At 38.0% G+C, this 21,982-nt stretch overlaps 1 protein-coding gene and 1 long non-coding RNA gene across 2 annotated transcripts in view; both read left to right on the top strand.

Annotated features, from left to right (window-relative positions):
* nr6a1a (nuclear receptor subfamily 6, group A, member 1a) overlaps positions 1–2,236 on the top strand; it is a 40,127-nt gene extending 37,891 nt beyond the window's left edge. Inside the window, exons 8-9 of the mRNA XM_039675028.2 lie at positions 461–613; positions 695–2,236. Of these exons, the coding sequence (XP_039530962.1) occupies positions 461–613; positions 695–831 (290 nt within the window). The 3' untranslated portion in view covers positions 832–2,236. The remainder of the gene's footprint in view (positions 1–460; positions 614–694) is intronic.
* LOC148973614 (uncharacterized) overlaps positions 1–21,982 on the top strand; it is a 543,652-nt gene that overhangs the window by 253,071 nt on the left and 268,599 nt on the right. The gene's annotated exons all lie outside the window — the stretch shown is intronic.

Genomic DNA, 21,982 nt, shown 5'->3' with positions numbered 1-21,982 from the left:
CCAAACTAATTTGATTAGGTTCATTTAACTAATGTTGTTAGTTTAAGGGACAAGAAGAGACCTACTAAAGAAAACAATGATCACCATAATGGTGACTTCAAAAATGAGATTTTCTCCTTCAGTGATTCTGCTTGTTAACATCAGGTGTCTTCAATGATGGTCAAACATCATTCAATTAATCAGTTAATTAGCTCATTAATGTTAACACTCTTGAGTTTTTGCTGTGTAATGAATAAATGATATACATGACAAGGCTTCATGTCGAGCCCTGCCTTATATATATTGTGTGCTAAAGCTCTTCTGGACTGTGATGATTATAGATATTTCCTCATGATATTGTATAAAAACTGACCACTCAAACAGATATGTAGAGAATCAACAATAATAGAGGCTTAATATCAAACTGCCATGCCATTTTGTTTAATTTCCTGTACTGTGATATTTCTTCACGTTTGTCTAGATATCCGTGGTCTGACCAATGTGACCCAGCTGGAGCAGTTGAACAAACGTTACTGGTACGTTTGTCAGGACTACACCGAGTACAAGTACCCTCACCAGCCCAAACGCTTTCCCGAGATCATGATGTGTCTGCCAGAGATCCGCTGCATTGCAGGTAAGTCCAGAAGAGGCAATAAACCTATTGTTTAAGGGATGAATTGCAGTTAAACTCAGCTGTTCTTCACTGGGGTTTCAGGGAAGTTGGTCAACATCCCGTTGGAGCAGCTCCCCCTGCTGTTCAAGGCAGTATTGCACTCCTGTAAGTCAAGTCTGAGCAACTACAGGACAGGCTCCTCCCCCTGCGTGACGAAGGGCTCCGCCCCTGCCAACTAAGCCACGCCCCTCCCTTGAAAACACCCTCCCCATCTTATTGCACGGGGGCGGGTGTTATGTTTGGGGGTGGGGCTTCCGGTACGCTCCTCCTCCTCTATGAATGTGATAAGAAACTATTTTATGCATTTTGTTTAGATTAGTGTTGTTTTTTCTCTCTATTTATTACCAGACAGAGCTGAATGTATGTTGATCCACGCTGTGCACATGCTCCTTTTCAAATGAAAATGCACAAAAAGCGCAGTGGATTTCACACGCTTCAGTCCAACTGCGATATGTGACGTGTAACCACTGATCGGTTTAGGTTTTATTTGATACTTCTATCCGCTTTCTTTTGGGTGCTGATAGGGACAGATAAGTGTGAAAGGAATCGTTTTATTCAAAGACTACCTCAGGAAGAAAACCTTTCTCTCTCTGTCTTGCGACGCTCCGGGAAGAATTTGTGCGGTCCTCGAACACGTTCAATAGTCATGTGACCTCTTCAACGCGTGGTTTTTATTTCCTATGCAAGGCACCGACGGAGAGCGTTTACACTAAAGAGAGGTGTACGCGTGTGTTTCACAATCATAGGCTGAGGACGAAGTGAGGATTTTACTTGACTACAGAATATGTGTGTTAATATTGCTTGTTGATTTCTTTCTCTTTTTTTATTGTTTTGACCAAAGTGTTATGCAAATCTGGAGGGAAGTAAGCCCTTATTGCTGGGGAGAATAAAAAAAATGACTTGCTTAGTATTTTTGTCTTGCTTTCCAGTACAAATATCTGAACATCTTTAGATCATGATTAGGGTTGCAAAGGGACTGAACATTTCCAGCAAATTTTCAGAAACTTTCCCAAAAATCCTGTAAAGTTTCCCAAAAATCCTGTAAAGTTTCCCCAAAATCCTGTAAACTTTTCCAAAAATCCTTGAAAGTTTCCCAAACATCCTGGAAAGTTTCCCAAACATCATGGAAAGTTTCCCCAAACATCATGGAAACTTTCCCCAAAATCCTGTAAAGTTTCCCAAAAATCTTGGAAAGTTTCCCAAAAATCCTTGAAAGTTTCACAAAAATCCTGTAAACTTTCCCTGTAAACTTTCCCAAAAATCCTTGAAAGTTTCCCAAACATCATGGAAAGTTTCCCAAAAATCCTGTAAAGTTTCCCAAAAATCCTGTAAACTTTCCCTGTAAAGTTTCCCAAAAATCCTGTAAAGTTTCCCAAAAATCCTGTAAAGTTTCCCCAAAATCCTGTAAACTTTTCCAAAAATCCTTGAAAGTTTCCCAAACATCCTGGAAAGTTTCCCAAACATCATGTAAAGTTTCCCAAACATCATGGAAAGTTTCCCAAAAATCCTGTAAAGTTTCCCAAAAATCCTGGAAAGTTTCCCAAAAATCCTTGAAAGTTTCCCAAAAATCCTGTAAACTTTCCCTGTAAACTTTCCCAAAAATCCTGTAAACTTTCCCAAAAATTATTGAAAGTTTCCCAAACATCATGGAAAGTTTTGCAAAAATCCTGTAAACTTTCCCAAAAATCCTGTAAACTTTCCCAAAAATCCTGTAAACTTTCCCAAAAATTATTGAAAGTTTCCCAAACATCATGGAAAGTTTCCCAAAAATCCTGTAAACTTTCCCAAAAATTATTGAAAGTTTCCCAAACATCATGGAAAGTTTCACAAAAATCCTGTAAAGTTTCCCAAACATCCTGGAAAGTTTCCCAAAAATCCTGGAAAGTTTCCCAAAAATCCTGGAAAGTTTCCCAAAAATCGTGAAAAGTTTCTGGAAAAGTTGCAGCCCTAATCAAGACTTGAGAAGCAAAACAACTTAGTATAATTTAGTCTTGTTTTCTGAAAATTACCAAAATAAAGTGAGTTTAAGCTTAAACGAAAGAAAAATATCTGTCAGTTGGCTCAGAAAATTCAACTTTCATTTTTCTGACCTCATTGTCAGTGTTTTTTTATGTTTTAATCAAAAAATATTACATTTTAATGCATTATTTCATTGGAAACAATTTGTCATTTTTACTTGTGTCTTGATTTAAGAATGTTTGTCCTCGAAAACAAGACAAAAATCCTAATTAGGAGAATATTTGTTTCTTCTGTATAAAATGGGAAACTTTGTTCGGTTTGCACTGGGTCCGACAGAGAAAAGTGGTGTATGGGCTTAATCAGAATCTCCCATTTCACACACACTTCATCTATTTATCCGCGAAAATTTCGCACTGGAGATATTCAGTCACTAAATTGTCTATTAGGATTAGCATCCGATTAGTTCCCAATGTTCCCAAACCACAATAAAGGGAGAGAAATGTATTTCCTCACAGTCTTGTTCAAGCCCGATCTGCTTCCCTCACATTTTTAACAGGGTAAAGTTACTGTTTTTTCTAATTCACTCGCATCCCTCTCAGATTTACTTGTAGGTTTAGTAGTTTGTAGTATTCCGGACATTGTAGGTCCTTTTTAGAAGTTTTCTTTTTATGAGTTTTGGGAAGGGGGAGTGTTGTTGTTGTTGTTGTTTTGAAGGGTATTTTGTTTCAGGTTTTGAGTATCAGATGCAATGAGTTTTACTGTAAAAACACAATTCGAGGAAAAATAAAAAAACACAAGCCATCCAACGCCTTTGCCGAGGCTTCTATCAGAGGATGCGCTCATTTTTTCAGACATTCCAAACACGTTCGATATGCGTCGAGTAATGTTTACATTTTTGCACCAGACAATGACGAAGGGGCCCAAACCAAAGACGCATGTTCAGCCTGGTAACGGCCCGTCTCGAGTGCAGCTAAACACCATTTACCGCTCTGTCCGTACGCCCTTAATCCTAAGCGTTTCATTCGTCGTGTCATCCATCATCCCCTTCATCATGTGCATCGTTTGCTGTCGTAGATGTGGTGAATGTTTTGTTTTAGAGTGTGAGCTAGCTAAATGTCAGACTAAACTCCAGATACTGGGGAAGTGTTTGTTACAGGTAAAAACTCCAAAACACACGACGTAGACTGAGATAATACGCATTTGCAAGCCATCGGCCACGGCAGACTAGTATGGAAGCTTGTTTCCGGCACAGAATAAAACATCTGAAAAGATAATTCTGATAATTTTTATCTCACAATTGAGAGTTTTCATCTTTATTTCTCAGAATTGCGAGATATAAAGTCAGAATTGCGTGATATAAGTCAGAATTGCATGACTTTTATCACAATTCTGACTTTATTTCGCAATTCTGACTAAATGACTTTATAACACAATTCTGACTTTATATCACGCAATTCTGACTTTAAATCTTGCAATTCTGACTAAATGACTTTATAACACAATTCTGACTTTATATCACGCAATTCTGACTTTATAGCAATTCTGACTTTATTACTCGCAATTCTGACCTTATATCTCATAATTCTGACTTTATATCACGCAATTCTGACTATCGCAATTCTGACTTTATAATGCAATTTTGACTTTATATCTCGCAATTCTGACTTTGTATCACAATTTTGACTTTATATCTCGCAATTCTGACTTTATATCACGCAATTCTGACTTTGTATCACAATTCTGACTTTATATCTCGCAATTCTGACTTTGTATCACAATTCTGACTTTATATCTCGCAATTCTGACTTTATATCTCGCAATTCTGACTTTATATCACGCAATTCTGACTTTATATCTCGTAATTCTGACTATATATCTCGCAATTCTGACTTTATATCACGCAATTCTGACTTTATATCATGCAATTCTGACTTTATATCTCGCAATTCTGACTTTATATCACGCAATTCTGACTTTATATCATGCAATTCTGACTTTATATCTCGCAATTCTGACTTTGTATCACAATTCTGACTTTATATCTCGCAATTCTGACTTTATATCACGCAATTCTGACTTTATATCTCGCAATTCTGACTATATCACGCAATTCTGACTTTATATCTCGTAATTCTGACTTTATATCTCGCAATTCTGACTTTATATCACGCAATTCTGACTTTATATCATGCAATTCTGACTTTATATCTCGCAATTCTGACTATATCATGCAATTCTGACTTTATATCACACAATTCTGACTATATCATGCAATTCTGACTTTATATCACACAATTCTGACTATATCATGCAATTCTGACTTTATATCACACAATTCTGACTATCATGCAATTCTGACTTTATATCACACAATTCTGACTATATCATGCAATTCTGACTTTATATCTCGCAATTCTGACTTTATATCACGCAATTCTGACTTTATATCATGCAATTCTGACTTTATATCTCGCAATTCTGACTTTATATCACAATTCTGACTTTATATCACGCAATTCTGACTTTATATCATGCAATTCTGACTTTATATCACAATTCTGACTTTATATCACAATTCTGACTTTATATCACGCAATTCTGACTTTATATCTCGCAATTCTGACTTTATATCACAATTCTGACTTTATTACTCGCAATCCTGACTTTATTACTCGCAATTCTGACTTTATAGCAATTCTGACTTTATAACGCAATTGCTGCATTATATCACGCAAGTCTGTCTTTATAACTCAATTCTGACTTTATTACTCGCAATCCTGACTTTATTACTCGCAATTCTGACTTTATATCTCACAATTCTGACTTTATAACGCAATTGCTGCATTATATCACGCAAGTCTGTCTTTATAACTCGCAATTGCTACTTTACATTACACAATTGTGATATAAAAAGTTGCAATTACTTTTTTTATTATTCATTGTGTGTCGGAAACAAGCTTCCCCAGAACAGAGAGTAACACCCCGCCGAGCTCGTCTTTTATTCGGCGCTGTACCCGGAGTCAGACCTGCAGTGCTTCAATGGGCCTTGAGACTCAGGGATATCTCTTTTCTGACGGTTTTGTTCCTCTGGCGTTTGAGAGAAGCCTTTCAATCTCGTAGCAGAGCCACACTTTTAGGCCTTTTAGTGTTCTTTCAAAGCGTCCTCGTTTGTTTCTTTTTTTTATACATTTTTCATTTGAAACTACCTCTTTTGTGTGTCATCATGTAGCGTGCTTTCATTAAGGCAAAGTATTAATCGTTATTTATTGGTTTCAAAGCACCAGTGACTTTGTCCTTCTCACATGCGATTCTGGAAACTTGGGGAGATGGAGATAAGAGCGTAGCTTCCACCCGATCATCCGCCTCCAAGTAATCGTTCATTTCTGAGTGTGTGTGATATGGCCTGATATAAACATCAGATGCTGCTTCACTCTTCAATGAAGACTGTTTCTCAGTGCAATTATTACATGTGAAATGAACAGTATTATATTCCTAGTTGTAAACACTGTTTGTGAATTGTTTTCATGAAGAATGTTGTTTTTTTCTTGTCTTTATGATGTTATTTTTTTAGTTCTCAACTGTTTACAAGTTTGTCGTCAGTCGATCGTGATCATGTTAATGCTTTTTTTTTAAGCCAATCAGATTTCTTTCACTTGATTGTTACGGGTATCCTGATTGGTTCTTGAAAGACTATCAGAAAAAAAAAGTGCTGTCGTAGCCAGAGAGCTTCTTTCAATCAGTTCTCTTTGGATTTATTCTCGATCCGGTGGGAAGAAACACTGGTGAATGTTGGGGATTGAGCAAACCGTACAGAGCCAGACGAGAGCTTTCCAAACATGGGTGATGATCTCAGGGAACAGACACACTCCTGGAACGCCCGAATCAACACTCGCTCATGTGACGTGTGTCCGTGTGCTTTCGGGAGTGATGTCTGAGGTGCTTTTCCTAACCCATGTCACAAACCTCTTCTTCTGCTCCTCTGACTTTTACTACCTGTGAAGAATGTGACCCATATGTGTTATAAAAGCATGTGTAGAATGTTTTAGGACTTGAAACCAAATAAATGTGAATCTTATGCAACTGTGAAACCACGTCTTGTCATATTTTGTCGTTATGGACTATGGAGAACGGAAACGTACAGCACAAATATTGTGTGAGAAGTGTTTGTTTATAGATAGATCTAGTTTGGTCTTGTTTAGGCACTAAGCAGATTATCGCTTAAAGGAACACTCCGACTTTTTGGGACTTTAGCCTATTCACCTTACCCCCCAGAGTTAGATAAGTCCATACATACCTTTTTCATCTCCGTGCGTGCTATAAGTCTGTTTGACGCACCCACCGCTAGCCTAGCTTAGCACAAAGACTGGATGTGAATGGTTGCAGCTTTCATACTGATCCAAATGAGTGACAAAATAACGCAAACGTTTTCCTATTTACATGTTGTGATTTGTATAGTCACATAATGTACAAATAACAAAGTCAAATGAGACACAGACATCTTTTAACCGTATAAAACCTGGGAACTATTCTCTGAAGGCGAAGCACTGCTACTTTGACGGCGTAATAACCGCATCACCGGAGACACGCCGTGGTGAGGAGCGGAGAGTTCGCTCGGTGTTTGGGTAATAGAGTCAGCAATTTATAAATAGTAAAAGCGTAGTTTAGAGTCATGGGTTTTCGCTCTATTGTAAATAGCTGCGACAGTAAACAGGGGAGGTAAAATGTTTCACAGAATTCCAACTAAAAACGCTGACTGGATGAAGAAATGGCTAACTTACTCTGGATATTTATCCAAACACACCTAAGATTATCAAGGGACATTATGTTTGCTCGGTACATTTCAATGAGGACAACTATTTTGAAAAAATGGAATTTGCCACACGGACCATAATGTGCTGAAGGATACGGCCATCCCATCGATAGCACAGACAGGACAAGGATCACCTGCGGCTGAGGTAAGTGTTCCGTTATGTTTTTAGATGACCTACTGTAACAGTGCCATTAGCCAGATCTAATGTAACGTTAGTGAGACTATTATATGATTAGGGTATGAATATGTTTTTATCTTGATGCGGTGCGGACGCGCTTGGGAAAAAAAAACGAGCGCGTTTACCGCATTGAACTTGCACCCTGCGCGCGGCGCGCCTAGTAGCCTAAATTTGAAATAACCATGGAAATAACGAACTTGAGCGTGCAAAAGGGTACGATAGGCTGTGAGTTCATTGTGCAAAAACAATTTGTGCTATTACTTTCCCCTTATTCTATCCTATAGTAATGCAATACTGTATATTATATCGGCTACTGTTGAATACATTTGGTTCATTTGGTTAAATTGCATTTAAAATATATTGATTCCTGTAATAATAATTATTTATTCATGTTTATAAATCTGGGTGCGTTTTTGGTTGGAAATCAATGAAAAATGGTACTGTATTACCTGGTCTCCCCTGTTTATTGTCACAGCTCATACAATAAAGCAAACACCCATGATAAACTATGCTTTTCTATCTAACGTTAGTAATTGCTGACTCTTTATTCCAACGCTGAGCGAAGCGAACTCTCTGCTCCTCGTCACGGTGCGTCTCAGGTGATGGTTATCACTCTGCCCAAGTAGCAGTGCTTCGCCTTCAGAAAATATAGTATTTATACGGTCAAAAGATGTCTGTGTCTCATATGGCCTTGATATTTGCACACTCTGTGACTATACAAACCACAACATGTAAATAGGAAAACGTTTGCGTTATTTTGTCACTCATTTGGATCAGTATGAAAGCTGCAACCATTCACATCCAGTCTTTGTGCTAAGCTAGGCTAGCGGTGGGTGCGTCAAACAGACTTATAGCACGCACGGAGATGAAAAAGGTATGTATGGACTTATCTAACTCTGGGGGGTAAGGTGAATAGGCTAAAGTCCCAAAAAGTCGGAGTGTTCCTTTAAGTGAAAGTAGTAAAAAAAATGAAAGTATGAAAAAGTTGTGGAAGTCTAAATTTACTGTACTAAATATTTTTTATTTTAAAATATATATATATTTTACAAAAATTTTTACGCTAAAATTACAATAAAATCAAAGCCATATGTCTAATCAAGTTTAAGTCTAATTCCAAATTTAAAGTTGATATAAAAAAATGAAGTTCCCATTGATTTTTTTTTATGCGTTCTCCAGTATCAAATTAATACATTTTTGTCCAAATATCACTTCTATCACGAAATATGCAACCTTGAGACACTTTCCGGCGATATGGGTTTTGTCAAAATTAGAAAAGGTTTTGACTATAAAGTAGTTTGTAATTTTGTAATATGAAACCCGACACCGCCCACTAGGGGAGGAGCCAGAAAAATAATACAATTAATATACAGTACAATTATTACACTGGACAATACAATGTATTATACTGACAATAAATTAAAAAAAATAAAAAAATGTATAATAATCGTCTGTAGACCAAATTTCGTTTTCCACCGTTATACAATAGTGATATTCTTTAACACTCTTCAACCCCAACCAAAAATATTATTTATTTAATTATAATTTAATTCATAATTTGGTCCTTTTATATGGCATGATGGGACAAATAGTAAAAAATCTCATTCTATTTTAACAATTCAACCCATAAAAAATGATCAAACAAATAATTTTTCCCCTTTAAAATGTTGTTTTATTATAACAACCAAACAAACTGAGTGACGCCATCATTTTCCTCCATGTCACCTATTCTGGCAGGCAGAACTTTCATATTTTACTTTGATCAAATTATTAATTTTGATGAAATTTTTTGAAAATACATATTTCTATTTAAACATTTCAATTTAAAATTCCATCAAATTTAATTGAACGATCCCTACATATTATTAATACTATGAACTATGAATGAATATTTTTATGGGTAAAACCTTTTGTAAGAGAATGGAGTGTTTAGTTTGTGATTCGTATTCATAAATGTAAATATATATATATATATATATATATATATATATATATATATATATATATATATATATACTTTATAAAACAAAATTTAACTAAGTTGTAGGTTTTTTTATAATATGTCAGGATTATTCAATCCAATTTGATGGCATTTTACCATACAAGTAAAATTGGTAAATCTTAACATAAATGCTTAAGTTGTTTTTTTAGTGCAACAGGTTTGCAAAACTTGCGGACCTCAACTGACACGAAAGGAGCACAACAAAGCTATTATATAATATTTATCTTAGTTTCCTATTATTTGGGCGCACAAATGCACATGTTCTGAAGGTCAAGCACCTGCGTTCCCTGAGCATTTAAAAAAAAAACATGTTTTAAGCCTATTTGTGCATTATTCATGCCCACTATAAACACAATCAGATATTTTTCAGAAAAAAGACGTAAATCTTCCGTATTTTTCTAATCTCCTCCCTCCAGTTTGAGCTGATATCTGTCCTTACAAGTCAGCAAATTCTGCCGGTCACTAATAGAGATGAGCTTGACCTCATCAGCGTCCAGCTCGAGCCGAAGACACTGGAGTTTCATCATTTAACACAAACAGAAAGCAGTGGCATCTCATCAATCCAGCGAATCTGCAGCAGAATCAACAGTATGAACGCGCTGATAGTGACCCCAGGCTCTCCGGGTCGTGTAAACACGCCTGACAGAGAGAGACGACTCACACTGCCTGACTCGGCGGCTTTCTGAGCCTGCAACCTGCAGAAAGTTGATATTCTCGATCAGGCTTTGTGATTGAAAGAAAAGCTAATAATTAAGTCATAAAAAAGTGAATAATACAGAAGTCAACAAGTTGTCCAATAAGACAAAATTTATGCATAACTTGATGAAAGGTTTTGATCCACTTCAAATGTTGACTACCGTATCATAAATAATAAAAATAACAAATTTAGGCTACTAAAAATATCAAATATTTTATTTGTTTTGTATATGTTTCAAAGTAAAGAGGACAGTAATTATATTATCATAAATATAAGGTTTTAACGTAATATAATAATATGTGTTTTGTGTGTGTGTGTGTGTGTGTGCATGCAGGGTTTCTGAGAGTCTCCTATCACGTGTTTTCAGCTCTGAAGGACAGTTTTTGTTGCAATACGAGTAGAGATTTGTTGGCTCATTTCTGACAAATCTCCAACAAAAGGTTTTCCCCAAGAAGCTGAATAGATATGTGGCATTAAAAATGGTCTAATATGCAGACAGCAGGTGTTTATTATGTGAAGGACTCGAGACGTTTTTGCTGTTGTAACAGTGGAAATATATGCGGTTCCACTGGGTGGCGCCTCCTCATGAATATTCATGATGTCACCATAATGTACGCATGTGATTGAGACCTCGAGCAACTGGAATTATAAGTGCACACGGCTCAAATAATTTCGGAAAGGTGATAAATGTTTAAAATGTAACAGTTTACATGTTCAAAACAATGCATAGATTGTATAATATGATAAATCGTCTGAGTTTTGACTGGTTGATTACAGGCGTTCAGTGTTGTGAATTAATCAGAATAGAAATGTGAATTTGTTATCTTTAATAATAACGGAAACAGTTTGACATTAATGGGGGTGTTCAGCTTTAAGAGAATTCTACCAATAATGCATCAGTGTATGTGAGGAAAAAAAGAGAAAGAGATTGTTTTCATGTGCGAGCGCTGTATCTAATGATTCAAGTTCAGAAACTTCAGTAAACAGTTCAGTTTATTCAATTCAAGTCGTCAGTGGTCATTATTGCTGGTCAAGGAAGAAAATACACGACATTCTTTGGTGCCGAAAACCCGGGATAACTTGCAAGCAACATCCGAAATGGCGGAGCGACTTGAAAGACTACACAGAAAACGGAGAGCTGTGCGCGGTTCCACGACGAGACTTTTGCAAGACATTGAAACGGAGGTTAGCAAGGAAGATCCAGTCGTTGACAGATTATGTGAACTGTTAGCCATGTTATCTGCAAAAGAGGAAACGCTGCTGGAGTTAGATCACGAAATAGAGGAGCATACAGATGTGGAGGATCTTGAAAATGAAGTTGTGGACGCTGAGGAATATGGCCAGCGAGTCATCAGCGCGAAAGCCCGCGTGCGGCGCGTGATGCAGAGAGTTCGGGAAAACACTGATAGCAGGCCGCGTGATGCAGTACCAGCGCAGCGCGGACAAACAGTTAAGTTACCCAAGTTAATCATCAACAAGTTCAGCGGTGACATTAGCTTGTGGCAGGACTTTTGGAATCAGTTTGAAACGGCCATTCACAGAAATGACGCGCTAAGCAAAACAGAGAAGTTTAATTACTTAAAGACATATGTAGCCGGCGCTGCTTCAAAGGCTATAGCGGGACTGATGTTGACCGACAGCAATTACGATCACGCGATCGATCTGCTTCAGAACCGGTTCGGAAGAAAAGATCTGCTCATTAATGCGCACATGACCAAGTTGTTGAATCTCTGCCCAGTGAAGAAATCCTACGACGTGAGTGCTTTGAGACAACTTTATGATGAATGTGAAGTACAGATTCGTAGCTTAGAATCGCTGGGTATTGCATCAGAAGCATATGGCAGCTTGTTATGCCCTGTTCTGCTACAAATGATTCCGGAAGACATTGCACTTCAGTACAGTCGACAAAGAGGATCCAGTGATGAATGGAAAGTCTCAGAAGTTATGGAATTTCTGCAGAACGAGATTTTGAGCAGAGAAAGAACAATGCAACTGATTAAGTCAGGTAATTCCAAAGACAGCCAGCGCTATCACAAACCATTTAAAAGACCAGAGACATTAATTGAAATGAAGCAGAAAAAACATAACATCCCATCAGCTGCAGTGCTGCAAACCTCTAGTCAAAAAATACCAAACTGTCTTTTCTGTGATAGCGCAGCGCACAAAACAGAACTGTGTACAGTAACTGAAATTGCTGCACGAAAAGCAAAATTGATGAAACTGGGACGATGCTTTGTTTGTCTTGGACAGAAGCATATAGCAAGATTCTGCAAAGCCAAAGTGTCCTGTACTGTGTGTGGTGGCAGGCATCATAGCACTGTGTGTGAGAAAGGAGAAACAACCACTTCAGACATCGACGATAAAGATGATGTAGTTTCTTCATTTGCTTCCCATTCTGTTAAAATGCAGTCCGATAAGCAGAACACGGTGCTCCTTCAGACTGTAAGAGCGTGGGCAGAAGGACCTGGTGGACGTAAAAGCATTCGCTGCTTACTGGACGGTGGCAGCCAGAGAAGTTTCATCAGCGAGAACACAGTGAGAGCTTTAAAATTACCTGTGATGAAGCAAGAAACGTTCACTCTTCATACCTTCGGATCCACAGCACCAGCAACATCCAGGCGCAACACAGTAAAGGTAACTCTGCAAAGCATCTGGAACAAAGATCAGAAAGTGGAAGTGGAAGCTCTCGAAACTCCACAAGTGTGCACTGCTGTGATGAAGATTCCAGGTGAGCACATCCAAGCAGAAATGAAACGAAAAGGCTTGCAGCTGGCAGACTATCAAGACCCAGGCACTTGTGATACAGAGTTGTCTCTCCTGATTGGTGCAGATTATTATTGGCATGTGGTGTCAGGCCAAGTGGAAAGAATCACAGATGCACTGGTGGCCGTTGAGAGTATTTTTGGATGGTCAGTGCAGGGACCAGTCACAATGTCCAGTGTTTCCGACGCAGCATGCATGCACATCCATATCGATGAAGACACACTGGTTTCAGAACGCTTGAAGGCCTTCTGGGAGACCGAATCCCTTGGCATTACCATGCAGCAGTCCAACAGCCCTGAAGAAGAGGATGCTCTTCGCATGTTTGAAAAAACTACTCAGTATAAGAACGGGCGATATGAAGTTGAGCTGCCATGGCGACCTGACAAACCAGAGCTCCCAGATAACTACAGAATCGCAAAGAAAAGATTTGAAGGACTGAAAAGGAGGTTGCGGTCAGATGTGGTAATGTATCACAGATATAATGAAGTGGTGAATGATTACCTTCAGCAGGGCATTGTCGAAGATGTTGTGGAGAATGGATCATCTTCAAACGCTGTAAAGTATTACATGCCTCATCATGCTGTTCTTCGAGAGGACAAGGTAACCACAAAGCTCAGAGTAGTATTTGATGCTTCATCACATGAAGTTGGGGTTCCATCATTAAATGACTGTCTACTTACTGGTCCTAACCTGAATCCAGATCTGCTTGGCATACTGATCAAATTCAGACTGAATGAGATTGCTTTTACTGCAGACATTGAAAAGGCTTTCTTGCAGATTTCTCTTGCTGAGACGGATAGAGATGCAGTGAGATTCCTATGGTTCACTGCACTGCCTCATGAAGACGCAGGTGAAAGGCTACGTGTACTGCGGATGACAAGAGTGGTGTTTGGAGTGTCCCCGAGCCCATTCCTCCTAGCGGCTACAGTAAGAAGGCATCTGAAGGAATATGAACACCAATTTCCTGAAGTAGTAAGGATCATCAGAGAATCACTTTATGTTGACGACTTAATCTCGAGTGCAAGTGATGTTGAGAATGCTTTCCACATAACTACTGGTGCAAAGGAGATTATGTCTGCAGCTGGAATGAATCTTTGCAAATGGACAACCAACTGTGCTGCATTGAAGGAAAAATGGAAGGAGACAATGAGTGAACCTGCTGAGGAGACAGAAACGCATGGATCAGTGCTGAAGGTACTAGGCTTGGTATGGAGAACTCAAACAGATGAATTTGTTTTTGACCTGACTGCACTGTTGGACGCTGTAGCGAAGAGAGAGAATACTAAAAGAAGTGTTCTAAAGCTATCTGCTCGCATATTCGACCCAATAGGGTTTCTGACTCCATTTACTGTGCGAGTAAAATGTCTTTTCCAAGAGCTGTGGATACGAGGACTTGGCTGGGATGAGGAGCTGCCCTCGGATCTTGCACAAGAATGGCAAGGATGGTGTGCAGAGCTACCACAGATCCATCACATACACATTCCTCGTTGGTATGGATCAAAATGCATGCATAGACACAACGCACATCAACTCCATGTGTTCTGTGACGCAAGCGAGAAAGCTTATAGCACTGTTGCTTACCTGCTTCGAGTAGCTGATGATGGAACAAAAACAACATGCCTCGTTGCTTCAAAGTCCAGGGTAGCCCCATTGAAGAAGATCTCACTGCCCCGTCTTGAGCTGATGGGAGCAGTAATTGGAGCGAGACTCGGAAACAGTCTGTTAAAGCCTCTGAATATGGAGCTTCATCAAGTTCATATGTGGACGGATTCGATGATTGTGCTGCAGTGGATTCGCAGTCCAGCTCACAAATGGAAACAGTTTGTGGCAAACAGAGTGTCAGAAATTCAGCTTTTAACCAATCCTGAAATGTGGTCTCACTGTAGGAGCAAGTTCAATCCTGCAGACCTTCCCACCAGAGGTCTGACTGTAGCTAACCTGAAGGAAAGTGAGATTTGGTGGAACGGACCTTCATTTCTGACTACACTGAATCCGTTGGAAGAAAGTGAAGAAGAGACAAGTGACGAAATTGTGGTTAGTGAGTTAACACAAGATCAGCAGATTGTGGTGCAACTCAGCAGCGGTGAAAAACGAGAAAAGGAACCTGTTGTGGACTTAATGAAGTACAGTAAGCTAAAGCGAGTTCTGCGAGTTACTGCTTGGATTAAGCGGTTTGTGCATAATGCCAGTTCAAGCTCCAAGATGCGTGGTGAGTTGACTGCAGATGAAATGTTTGAAGCTGAAAAGTATTGGATAAAGTTGACACAAGAAAGAAGCTTCAGTCCTGAAATCAGTTCGCTGAAAGCTGGAAAGACACTGAACGCAGACTCAAAAATCAGAGATTTAAGACCTTTTCTGGACGAGGACGAATTGCTCTGTGTTGGAGGCAGACTCCAACAGTCAGACTTCAGCTACAGAGAGAAACATCCATGGATTTTGCCCAACAAAGACAGATATTGTGAGTTGCTGGTCCAGTACAACCATGAATTCATCATGCATTCTGGTTTGAGAGACACACTAGTGCAAACAAGAAGTAGATACTGGATTTTGAGAGCCAGACAAATCGTTAAAGGTGTTTTGTCAAAATGTACTGTGTGTAAGAGATTCAAAGTCAAGCCCGCACAGCAGGACACGGCTCCATTGCCAAGGGACAGAGTATCTGAGAAACCACCATTTGAAGTGACTGGCATAGACTTTGCAGGACCGCTGTATGTGAAGGGTGATCGTGCATTATGCAAGGCTTATGTTGCTCTGTTTACATGTGCTGTCACGAGAGCGGTGCATTTAGAACTGGTTTCAAGTCAGTCGACAGAGAGTTTCTTGTTAGCACTCAAGCGATTTATTTCCAGAAGAGGGTTGTGTAAAGTCATCTATTCGGACAACGCCAAAACCTTTAAAAGAGCAAACCAAGACCTTAGTGAGCTGTGGAAAGCCATCAAAGATCCACAAATCCTGGAATACTTCTCAGGAAAAGGAATAACTTGGCGTTTCATTGTAGAACGAGCTGCCTGGTGGGGTGGATTTTGGGAAAGACTTGTAAGGTCTGTGAAAATGAGCATGCGGAAGGTGCTAGGAAAGGCATCGCTCACATTTGAAGAAATGTCTACGCTTCTGGCAGAAGTAGAAGCCATACTGAATTCCAGACCTCTCACTTTTGTTCACAATGAGCTTGATGAGCCGCAGCCACTAACGCCAGCACATTTCTTAGTTGGTGAACGACTCACTTCACTACCTCCAAAACCATTTCCAGCCGACTATGATCATCCCACTGTGAGTAAGGGTGATATGACAAGAAGGTGGAGATACAGAAACCGACTCATGACCAACCTGTGGAATCGTTGGAGGAGGGATTATCTACTGGATCTGAAATCTGCACATTCCTGCAACACGCAGAAACCTACTCAGTTGAAAATGGGTGACGTTGTGCTCATAGGAGATGTCAATATGCCGAGACAAACCTGGAAATTGGGAAAGATTGAAGAGCTGTTTCCAGGCAGAGATGGCAAAGTTAGATCCTGTGCTTTGCGTACATCCACAGGGACTGTGTTGAAGAGACCCGTTCAATTGCTTTATGCATTAGAGATTTAAGTTGATGAACATTTGTTCATGGGGGGGAGGATGTTGTGAATTAATCAGAATAGAAATGTGAATTTGTTATCTTTAATAATAACGGAAACAGTTTGACATTAATGGGGGTGTTCAGCTTTAAGAGAATTCTACCAATAATGCATCAGTGTATGTGAGGAAAAAAAGAGAAAGAGATTGTTTTCATGTGCGAGCGCTGTATCTAATGATTCAAGTTCAGAAACTTCAGTAAACAGTTCAGTTTATTCAATTCAAGTCGTCAGTGGTCATTATTGCTGGTCAAGGAAGAAAATACACGACATTCAGGTAATGTATATAGCAGAGCAAACACGAGCTAATTACCAATACAAGTTGGCTAATTCAACGCTTTGCTCTTTTATGTGTTTACCTTTTTGTGAGGCTTTATATAGTAAGATAAGTCTACGTCCTTTGTTGTCATTCGACGAATACAGTCCCGCATGTAGGCAATGCCTGAAATAAACTGCCTGAAATGTATCTGTGGCCTTATAAAACTCATATGGGGTTTATATTCTGTGTTATCCTTTATTTCTTGATTATTTTGTAGTAAAGCTCACATCAACACCAAACTAAATGTATGTTGTTTTCTCATATGCATTTCCTCCGTGGACGCAAGCTAGGGGGCTCCTAAAAACTGGATGAAAAAATAACCCATATTACAAAAATAAAACATGCTAAATGTAGTCTTAAAAAGTGTACCAATCACGTTTTTTTTTCCCTTAAAATAACACTGTCCAACATTGACTTACAGACAATCTAAAGCGTGCACTGGGTTTAGTGGGGGGTAATTGAAAATAAATGTGGGAAAGTCACTTGAGACCATAGACATATACACTAGACCTCACCTTGGCTACGGCAGTTCATTGGAACAAATGCGTCAATAGAGCCGCCATCTTGAAACAGGGAAGCCCCTCCACTTTAATGCATCAGCCTCAATGTAGTAGACAGGTCTAACGCAAATAAAATCACCATAAATCATCATGAATGCGATTTTTCTTGGTTTTTTGGTTTGTTCCAACGGTCACACATGTATTTATCATTGATTACAGAAAGAAATTTTTTTTTTTTTTTTTTTTTTAAACATTCTTCCTAGTTCAGATTTCATCCGTGAACTTCATACGCTGCACAAAAGTCCGCCACCATCAATGAATTCGAAGTAAAGGCAGAGATAGCAGCGTTACCTAGCTACTACCTATGACAAGACCCCTGTTCCAAGATGGCGGCGGTTTTGACGCATGCTTAGAACCCCCAGGTGAGGTCTAGTGTATATGTCTATGACTTGAGACGAGGCAATACCTCCATCGCGTTATGATTGGATATAATCGATTATGATTGGATATGATCGGTTATGATTAGTTCATGGGGTAAATCCAAGGGGGTAAACATGGCTCTGGGGTAATCCATCGAGAAGGGTATTCCTGCACAGCCGGAGACTGCAGTTTCAGGACCCCAGTTCTAGGACCGCAGTTTTAGGACCCTAGCTTTTCGTGTCAGCGCCCCTATCGGACTGGATCACCAACAACACTAATTTAAGATGGACGACGTGGACACCATTCCAACAGTGAGTACCCGTTCAGTTAAGTTTTGATTTATAACGTTTAAATGAAGCAAATTTTACATAGCCAAAGTTAGAGCTGCTAACTAAGAATTAATAACTAATTCTGACGAATTTATAATTCGTGTTCTTTGTTTTATTAATTACTACGATGTTCTTAATTCGTGGCCATGATTAAATCCGTGTTGAGTTTTATAATAAGTAAATCTAGCCAGCACATTAATTAAACTTAAAAAGAGGACAAATGCATGTAGGCCTAAATTTAAAATTGTAACTCATTTTGTGTACACACTTTGTAATTAACCTCTGATGCATTTTGAATTTAAAAGAAAAACCCCATTTAATAAAAAAAAAAAATAGTCCTGAGATTAAATATCTTGATACTATGTACAAACTAAACCACCTGGTTCCTAAAATTGGTGCGGTCTTGTAACTGCAACCGCCGCTATATCATTCCAGTTCGGTAGATGGCGCTGTCACAATAAACTAGGGTCCTGAAACTGCAGCCTCCTGTTGTGCAGGCACACACTGTTGAATCCATCGACCAGAAGTTGAAGCCTCGCAGGAGCTGCCATCTTGTAACAGAACTTCACTTGCGTTAGCATTTCCATTGACTCCCATTCGTTTTGGCGTCACTTTGACAGCGAATAACTTTACATCTGAGGCGTTTGAAGACCCCATTTGTCCATTATTGATTTCTAAAGAAACACGACAATGTTTAAAATGCTCCGTTACCTTGTAGCTTATGTTATGGCCCCGTAGAAGGAGTTTTCTGTAAAAGTAGGCTAACGATTGTGTCATAACCATGTGACTCTCGCGGCTCTGTTTGAGTCGGTTTGAGTCTGCGCGTCAGGAACGGAAGTCGCTAAAAGTGGGCTTCACTTGTCTCAATTGAGTTCCAATGAGATGGCTCTGTCCACTTCTTATACTGTCTATGGGTAAATCCCATGGTAAATCCTCCATATATTTTTTCTATGCGCATTCTCGAATCGGCCCAACTGAACAAAATAATGGCGATAATGGGAGGACTTCTTAAAAACTCACTCAAGATATCAAGATATCAATCTTGAAATGGCCTGAAAACACGATGAATGGGATTTAGTGAGGATCATCTTGGGGAAAGGTATATCGACTTTGTGTAGGCCATGTTTACAGAGCATGACTGATGAAAATAAGATGACTAATAAAAAGAAAAGCTGAATAAAAGTTCGCAAATACAATATATTGTTAAATTGTAAAGCTACTGCCTTTTGTATTTATTTCGGAATAAGTGTAAAACACTAACTTAATGAGATAGACTTGGTTTTAATAAATAGAACATTGATTACATAAATACTGAACACTGAAGAATTGTATTTGGTCTTTTGTGTAGCTAATGTTTATTTAACCAGGAAAATGTGACGACATAAGTGTAACAGGGACATGAATTTACATTTGATTTGATATATATATATATATATATATACTGGATATCATGAAGAATTAAAGACTCACAGCTAGATTTTGGTGGACTATCCCTTTATTCAATTATAGACCTATTACCCAGCGAAGTTTGAGCGAAGAGGCTCGAATGCGTTTCGGAGGACACCTGGACTTGAAGTGGCCAATGACATATAAAAGTAAGTGTGCACTTACTTGTGTGACTTGATAATAACTCTTCATGATATCCAGTAAAATATGAGAAAACGGGAAACATTTTGTAACAGTAAATGCTGCTGCATTTCACTTAACTGCCACTAGTGTCGCTAATAACAAGGCTTTCTCAAAATACAGCCCGTTTAAAGGGATACTCCCTTTTTGGATGGTTTTACCGTTTTCGAATCCATTCAGCCGATTTTCTGATATTTAGAAGAATATCAGTAACTAGACAGTTTCTGGTCCCATTGACTTCCATAGTACAGTATATATTTTATCCTACCATGGAAGTCAATGAGAGCAGAAACTGTCTGGTTACTGATATTCTTCTAAATATCAGAAAATCGGCTGAATGGTTTCAAAAATGGTAAAACTCGACTGTTTAACTCTGGGGGAGTTGTAAAATGAGTCTATTTCCTAAAAAGTGGAGGATCCCTTAAAAAAAAACAAAAAAACAAACAAACATTTGAACCTTATCTAGGAAAAGCTCAGAAAGGTGTTGTCTTTTATGGAGACAACACACTCCCTTCAATACGAGTGTGTTTATGAATCATACAGAGCACTGGGCTTTGATATGAGTGTTTTGTTCATGCATCTTATCATTTGAGTAGAGATGTGACACAACAGTCATCCTGCCGTAGAGACAAAACAATCTCAATGTCTCACACACATCTTCATTCATATACTCAGTATCTCTGCCTGGCCTGGTGAACTCAAGCGCTCATGACATGTCTGTCACCTGGCCGTCACTATGAACTTCTATAGCGTTTGAATATTTTGTGTGAATAAAGGATTTTTGTGTGAACTATCCATTTAAATATGCATAGACACAGCTGATTGATATTGTAGTTGATGATTTTTACGCAAGTGTAATTGTAAAAACCTTTTATTTAATGATTATTATAAAGTAAAAGTAAGAAGAACTTTTATACTGCTAGTAATATTTCAATATCATTTTTTTTTTTTCAAATATGATCATCAAGCTTTTGGGGAAGGTTTATTTGTTCATCTCTCAGCCATATTGCCAGATCAGAGAGATGGTCTTTTTTTTTTTTTTTTTTTTTACATTGTTACAAAATAATTTTATTTTAAATAAATGCTGTCAAAAAATATATATATATGTATACATGATATATTTATATATATATATATATACATATATATATCATGTTTTCCACAAAAAAAAAAACATTAATAACACAACTGTTATTTACAGAGGCGTATTGCATTCACTTGAAGAAAAAAAATCTACTCTGTTTTTCTGAATTAATGAGTTAATTTTTCATGAGAAAAAAAAATTTGCTCTGTTTTTCTGAATTAATGAGTTAATTTTTCATGAGAAAAAAAGTTTTTGCTCTGTTTTTCTGAATTAATGAGTTAATTTTTCATGAGAAAAAAATGTGCTCTGTTTTTCTGAATTAATGAGTTAGTTTTTCTTGAGAAAAAAAGTTTTTGCTCTGTTTTTCTGAATTAATGAGTTAATTTTTCATGAGAAAATTTATTTTTGCAAAAAAAAAAAAAAAATTCCATTAAAATTAACTCATTAATTCAGAAAAACAGAGCAAAAACTTTTTTTCTCAAGAAAAATTAACTCGTTAATTCAGAAAAACAGAGCAAAAAAATTTTTTTCTCATGAAAAATTAACTCGTTAATTCAGAAAAACAGAGCAAAATTTTTTTCTCATGAAAAAATTAACTCATTAATTCAGAAAAACAGAGCAAAATTTTTTTTCTCATGAAAAATTAACTCATTAATTTAGAAAAACAGTAGATTTTTTTTCTTCAAGTGAATGCAATATGCTTCCGTAGTTATTCAACATTCATAAATTTAATATTCTATTGAAATCTAAAGGCATTTCTTTAGAAATTATAGAAACTACTTTCATCACATTAAAAAATTCTTACAGACCCCAAACTACTTAATGGTAGTGTATGAATCGAGATGGTCTTTTTTGTAAGCAGTTTGCTATACTGCTATAAAGATCTCATTGATTTACATTACAAGCGATTATTTTTGGTCCATATAAATATCAGCATCTGCAACAAATTGCATATTTTTGTGTCTCTGAATAAAATTGAACCGTTTTTTCCTCCACATTCTCTATATCAAACTATAAGAGCCATAAAAGCCT

Source organism: Pimephales promelas, chromosome 14 (assembly GCF_988280905.1).
Source record: "Pimephales promelas chromosome 14, fPimPro1.hap1.1, whole genome shotgun sequence".
Classification (NCBI taxonomy): domain Eukaryota; kingdom Metazoa; phylum Chordata; class Actinopteri; order Cypriniformes; family Leuciscidae; genus Pimephales; species Pimephales promelas.
The sequence above is the reverse complement of the archived record's forward strand: the minus strand, read 5'-3'. Positions and strand labels throughout refer to the sequence as shown.